This window comes from Garra rufa, chromosome 9, assembly GCF_049309525.1.
Source record: "Garra rufa chromosome 9, GarRuf1.0, whole genome shotgun sequence".
NCBI classification, from domain to species: domain Eukaryota; kingdom Metazoa; phylum Chordata; class Actinopteri; order Cypriniformes; family Cyprinidae; genus Garra; species Garra rufa.
In genome coordinates this window covers 423,770-430,646 of record NC_133369.1, presented here as the reverse complement: position 1 = coordinate 430,646, position 6,877 = coordinate 423,770, and the positions used below count along the sequence as shown (strand labels likewise).

The 6,877-nt window shown below is 44.6% G+C and overlaps 1 protein-coding gene across 1 annotated transcript in view; it reads left to right on the top strand.

Moving 5' to 3' along the window:
• Positions 1-6,877, top strand: part of LOC141342441 (intermembrane lipid transfer protein VPS13B) — a 68,811-nt gene that overhangs the window by 54,420 nt on the left and 7,514 nt on the right. Inside the window, exons 35-43 of the mRNA XM_073846889.1 lie at positions 75-263; positions 358-501; positions 612-877; positions 1,438-1,565; positions 1,715-1,935; positions 2,800-2,915; positions 3,001-3,758; positions 5,227-5,403; positions 5,494-5,664. Of these exons, the coding sequence (XP_073702990.1) occupies positions 75-263; positions 358-501; positions 612-877; positions 1,438-1,565; positions 1,715-1,935; positions 2,800-2,915; positions 3,001-3,758; positions 5,227-5,403; positions 5,494-5,664 (2,170 nt within the window). The remainder of the gene's footprint in view (positions 1-74; positions 264-357; positions 502-611; positions 878-1,437; positions 1,566-1,714; positions 1,936-2,799; positions 2,916-3,000; positions 3,759-5,226; positions 5,404-5,493; positions 5,665-6,877) is intronic.

Sequence of the window (6,877 nt, the reverse complement as noted above, 5' to 3'; positions counted from 1 at the left end):
TGTGTGTGTGTATCTGTGTGTGTGTATGTGTGTGTGTATCTGTGTGTGTGTGTGTGTGTGTGTGTGTGACACAGGATGCGTTTCAGATGGGCATATATTGGCCGCACACTAACACGGTGCACAAGTCTCCTGCGGTGCGATTGGTCCACGAGGTGTCGTCGCCGCGGTGGCCAGAAGGGGGCGGAGCAGATGTCCTGCTGCTGGATGAGGAGGGATACATTCACACTGACATCACACTCGGAACACAGCCGGGAAAACTCAAGGTGTGTGTGTTTTACGGTGATCTGTGTCTGCATGGATGAGTTTAATCTGGAATCAGCGACTAAAGTCTGTCTCTTTCTCTTCTGTGTCTGTCAGCTCTGTCAGTTTTGTGTGTCGTCTTCAGTCAAATATGGGATTCAGGTTTTGCAGATTGAAGATAAAACCGTCCTGGTGAACAACACGACAAACACTATCAAGTGTAGAGCTGTGATCTCACAACACACAGCCACACCTGAACAGGTAAACAAAACAACACATATCGAGGTGAATGTTATGAAAACTGGTTCACCTTCACCCCAAAGTCTAAAGAAACTGAACTCTGTGTGTGTGTCTCTCTGTCTGTCTTGTAGCCGTGTCCCATCCCTGAGTCATCCGGCTTCACTCTGGGTCCCGCGGGTGCGGCCGGAGATCAGGTGTGCTGTGCGGTGCCGTGTTGGGACGTCCTGCGGGACGGTCAGACGGCGGAGGATGCGCAGGTGTCGTCGAAGCAGCTGTTGTTGAGTCTGGAGAGTGCGGTGGCGCAGTGGAGTGCTCCGGCGCTGGTGCGGACGGATTTCCTCAGACAGAGCGTTCCTGTGCCGGTGGAGCCGGACGCCGACTGGCCCTTCAACACCAGGTACCACAGCAAACACTTCAGTCACATGTTCTTATCTGCCGCTACACACTTCGGTCCTCGAGGGGGCACTAGAGTTCCTTCAGATGTCAGTAGTTTGGTCTAGCTGCAAAATGAAATAATTACACTGATCTCCAACAAAGGCTGTATTTCAACAGGACTCACTATGAATATGAGAAACTGCAACACTATATAGTGGAATAAATCCTGCCTTCTAAATAAAAGAACTGGTAGATAAAGATGTTTCTTCTCTGTAGCTGCTGCTAACATTGAAACTGACCCTAGATGAGCAGCGTTTACTAATGAATGCTGTAGCACTGAGACTGAGGTGTGTGTGATTGAACACATTCAGAAACAAGACGACTCGAGAGATCAAGCGCTTGTGTTCATGTATATTGAACTGAACTCTCTCTCTGTGAGTCTGGTGTTAATAAATGAGGCATCCGGCGTCTCAGGTGTCTGTGGGTGGAGGGTTGGGTGGCTTCTGTGGTCAGTAAGTGAATCAGCTCTCTCTGTGTGTGTGTGTGTGTGTGTGTGTGTGTGTGTGTGTGTGTGTGTTTCAGGCCTCTGGTTCTGACCTGTCAGGAGCATCTGGGCGTCACGTATCTGACAGTGAATGAAGATCAGTGTCCACGAATGCTGATTCACAACCGCTGCCCCAAGAGCCTCTTACTGAAGGAGAACATCAGGGGTAACACACACTCACACACACACACACACACACACACACACACACACACACACACACACACACATGTACATATATACTCACTCACTCACTCACTCACAGACATACACACTATATTGTCTGTAGGTGTTAATGTTAAGCATGTGTTTCAGAGTCTGCGAGGTCGGAGGTGTTTAGCCGGATGGTTCCTGCTCTCTCGTCTGTCCATCACGAGTTGTTTCATCAGGCCTCCAGTTTCCCAGAGTGCCGACCGAAAGAGACGCTGCCCACCCTGCAGCTGCGCATCATCACAGACACGCCCACCAGTCCCATGGACACGCCCACCACACCAGGCTGGACTGACCCCATTGATCTCAGTAGTCCTGGAACACAGGTGCACAGCTGCACAACACCTCACACTAGAGCTGCACGATTTCGGCTGAAAAAATTGATAATGCAAAAAAAAAAAAAAAAATTGCTGCGCTTGTTTGTAGGGCTACACAATGTGGCCAACATTTTTGTGGTTAAATATCAATATGGATATGTAATAATAAAATAACTAATCATTGTTATTATTATTATCTTAATTACTATCACTGTGTGACACTAAGCGTGAGCATTTGTTTGTTCTTGAGCAGGTCAAAGAGATTCAGCTCCTGATCTCAGTGTTTATAGCAGGGTTTGTTCAGATACTGAAAAATGAAATTCCAGGAATTCAAGGACTTTTCAAGCATTACTTTCTTGATTTTCAAGGACTTCAAACAGAGATCTTACTTATTAAACAGTGTCTTCTCTTTCAAATTTTAAAAAAGGCAAAAGTAAAGTGAACCATATTACTATAAATGTATTATAAATTATACTAAACTTTTACTATAGTAAAACCACAGTTCATTTTCTTAAGGAATTTGTATTTGTGTATACTTTCTTTGATTTTTATAACTGTGTTTTTAATTGTTTGATAAAAAAAAAAAGATTTGCAAAACTCTCGAACCGAATCAAACGATTTACGATCCGCGCTCCTAGGTTCCAATCTGAATTATGATTGACGAACCATCATTTCAGATCAGGAGCACTGGATCCTGAATCATTTGACATAGATCAGAAGAAACAGCCTTGCTGTGTGTTTGTGTGTGAGTTCAGTCTGCATCAGATCGTCCTGAAGTGATCCAGATTCAGTTCCTGAACACCCGTTAGACGTGTAGATGTGGCATCATGTGACGAGATCATAGTCTTTTTTAATCTTTTGTGTGTTCCCTAGGTTGTTTTTCTTCCTGGTTTCGGCTGTTTGTACATTGACGTTCTTCACCAGAGCGGCACCATCACGCTGACGCTGGCACCGGAGAGCGGCGCGGAAGACACGGTCGCACGTCACGGGTCAGACGCGCTCGTGTTCGCGTACGTGTTGAGTTTGTCCACCGGAGGGCGACGTTTGACTCTTTCACCTGTGTGTTTCCCGCAGGCCGTCCGATCGGATGCTGTCCTTCAGGATTCTGCTGAACGAGGCGAGCGTGGCGCTCTGTGACGACATCACCAGCCCGTCCAGTTCAGTAGAGCTGCTGCGTCTCACCGTCTCCAAACTGCTGCTTCAGCTGCCGCCCGCCGAACCGTCAGCTGACCACACCGACGCCCCGCCCGTCCACACCGTCCAGATTCACTGCGGCGGCCTGCAGGTGGACAACCAGCTGTACGAGCGCGCCAGCTTCCACTTCCCCGTCATCGTGTGCCAGGAGCCTCAGGGCGACCCCGACCTCACGCCGACCCCGCGGCGCCTGCAGGAGTTCTGCGACGCCTGTTTCCTGTCTGTGAGCGTCACCGTCACCCCCGACGGACGGCTGGACCGGCTCGCCTTCCGCGTCAGACCGGCGCGCGTCTATCTGGAGGACACCTTCATCTACTACATGAAGACGCTCTTCCACACCTACATCCCAGAATGCAGCCTGGGTGGGCGGAGCTGCGGCGGAGGGGCGGAGCCGGTCGTCCCGCTGGAGGTGCTGGAGTCGTCGTGCGCTCTGGTGACGCCGGTGCGGCTGCAGAAGCTGTCCATCGAGCCGGTTCATCTGCTGGTGAGCATCCACGCCTCGCTGAAGCTCTACATCGCCTCCGATCACACGCCGCTGTCCTTCTCGCTGTTCGAGCGCGGACCCGTCTGCACCACGCCGCGACAGCTGGTCCACACCCTCGCCATGCACTACGCCGCAGGAGCGCTCTTCAGAGCAGGTGCGTCTCACACACATTACAATTAAACACTGTAGGGCCATTCTGTGTCAAATCATTCAAATTTCAGAAACTTCCCTGTCTCAAATTTTTGATTTTGTGAAGAAGGATAGAGATGAAATCCAAAATATTAAATGTTATTGATTTACATTTACTGAATAATCCACTATTTTGTAGAGGGATACAGTTATAGGGGGTTAAAAATGACTTATGATTATATGCCAATGGTGACCATTCAAAAACTTTTCAAGTTTTTCTCCAAAGTTTGCATGCCTGTAACTCAAGCTTCAGCATCATTTGTTCTTCAGACATTCCTCTTTAAAAGAAAAGAAGAGTAGTATCATATTTTTGCCAACTGACCCAAAATTAGTACAATTTAATGATTTACTCCTGGAGCCATATTGAAATTCCAATATCTCTGGAACTGGACCATATAGGGCCTTAAATATGAACATGCCAAAAGACCAGTTTGTTAAGACCCAATATATAAAAGGGCATTAAGATATCTGTAATACTTCTTGAGTTACAGACATGCAAACTTTGAAGAAAAACTTAAAAAGTGCCGTTTTCCCATTTTTGAATGGTCACCATTGGCACATAATGCCACACAGATAGCTAAAGCCAACAGATTTGACTAATAGAGCTACCAATCTCTGTGTAAAAATAAGATTATGATGCTGCCGTCTTTCTCAAGTCATGTTTAACCCCCTGTAACTTGACTCTCAATCTCAGGTGAAAATTGGCATTTTGACCTCTCTCTACAAATAGTGGATTACTCCGTAAATAAACATCTGTGACATTTAATAATTTGGATTTCATCACTATACATGTCTATCTTTCTTCAGAAAAAAAACTTGACTGAAATTTGAAATGTGGCTGATTTGACACGGAATGATTGGTAGCAGTCTATAGTGTTGTTATTGATGGAAGTAACTGGTTAAATTTGGGGGGAAACAACAACAACAACAGACACATTTAATTAGACTGTTATAAAATTGTCCTCAAGTCAGAAACGGCCCTATGCAAATCAATCATTTTCTGATGCTGATTTTTTTTTATGTATAATTATTTCTATAAGTACTTTTCCTTGAGTACAGTGTTTGTCTACCAGGCTGTGCACTACATACATTAGTCCATCTCTACAGTCAGTGTACTTGTCATGAACTAGTGTATACTGTAGGGCGTTCATCATCCTGCTCTAGATTCCTCTTTATTTGCTGAAGAAAAACTTGATTATTTTGAGTTTTGTGATCTGCTTTAATCTCTGATTCTTTTGCTTTTCCTTTTAAAGTCTTGTTTTTTTTTTTATGTCTTTTTTAAATAAAACTCATAATTATCATCAGTTTTGTAAGTTTATGTGTTCTTCATCTTAACCCTCATGTTGTGTTCTGCTCATTTAGACCTGGACAGGATTTAGTTTTTCCCAGAAGTGCTAAGTTGTTGTGTAAGTTGTTTGTTTGTGCTGTTGTAGGTTGGGTCGTGGGCTCTCTGGAGATTCTGGGCAGTCCGGCTAGTCTGGTGCGGAGCATCGGGAACGGCGTGTCGGATTTCTTCCGCTTGCCGTACGAGGGTTTGACTCGCGGTCCGGGAGCGTTCATCAGCGGCGTCTCTAGAGGAACAAACTCCTTCATCAAACACATCTCTAAAGGTGAAGCACGGTTCCAGTGTCAGTCGTTCTACGGTTTGATTCTCCTGCTGCGTCTCGTATCTGCCGCTCACTGTGTTCGTGTGTCTGCAGGGACTCTGACGTCCATCACTAATCTGGCCACGAGTCTGGCGCGTAACATGGACCGTCTGTCGCTGGACGATGAGCATTACATGCGACAGGAGGAGTGGAGGAGACAGTTACCTGAGACTCTGGGAGACGGACTGAGACAAGGCCTATCCAGACTCGGCATCAGCCTGCTGGGTAAAACACGCTCACAGAGACATTACAAGCTGATGTCAAAATGTCTTTCTGCTGTGCTTTGTGTAGGACAGGCTGTGTTTACGCTTTTTACATCGTATTCAGTGTTTCCTGACGTTTCAGTTTATTTTTTACTCTTTTACCATTATAAATGAATAAGTTTTCATATACAAGCTGCTAACAAATGCTCCTGACAGTTCAGCAATATGACACCAGCAAGAAATAAGAGTGCTGTTTTAGTTTGGTTTCTGTGTTCCGCATTGGTTTCGGCGAATCACTGATACACAAGCCATTCATAAAAACAGCCATTTGATTGGCTCCTGAAGGATTCAGCCCTTTTGAAAGAATCATTTTTCGAATCGGTGATTCAATCATCAATACTTACTGCCATCTGCTGGTCAGGGTGTCTACAGGTTTGACCAAGTTAAATTTAAGACATTTTAAGACTTTTTAATACCATTTTCAAACAAAATTTAAGACCAAATTGAAAGTCTCGCAAAAGTCTAGCACAAAACTATGAAGATATTTAAAATTATTATTTTATTTAACTGATTATTCTTGGGAATATTCAACAGAAAACACTATTCCAGAAGAAGAAATTATTTTCTATTCCATGACAAAGTCAAGGCTCTCACACACTTTGAAGCCAAAGTAACAGTGTAACAAACACGGATTCTGAGTCATGGATCGAATCATTTTTCGGATCAGCCAAAAAAAAAAAAAAATATATATATATATATTTTTTTCCTAATTACTGAATGCTTACTTTAGGTAGGCTATAATCCACAGCAAAAACTACTAGCTGAACTAAAGTTCAGTAACAAAACAAGAACAATTACACAAATGACAAGTGTAAATGAATACAACATAAAGTTAGTAATAAAATCAATAACACAAGTATTCAGGAGGGGAAATGTAATAATTAATTGTAAAATAACTAGTGTTTCTCACTGCAGGTATTTATAGGACGCTGTCTCTTTAAGGCCAAATGCACGAACCGAATACTGGCACGCATCTCTTTCTCAGCTGTTTCGGTTCACTGAAGACATAAACGACTGTTTAACAGAATACCAAAACGGGTATTAAGACATGACTTGGTATGTACGTTTCCGTTCAAATAGCAGGAGGAATCAATCTGTGTGAATCGCGCCACGCGCCTCTCTCTCCTCTCTCTCTCTCTCTCTCTCTCTGCGCGTGCTCGCGTCAGGTGTGTGCG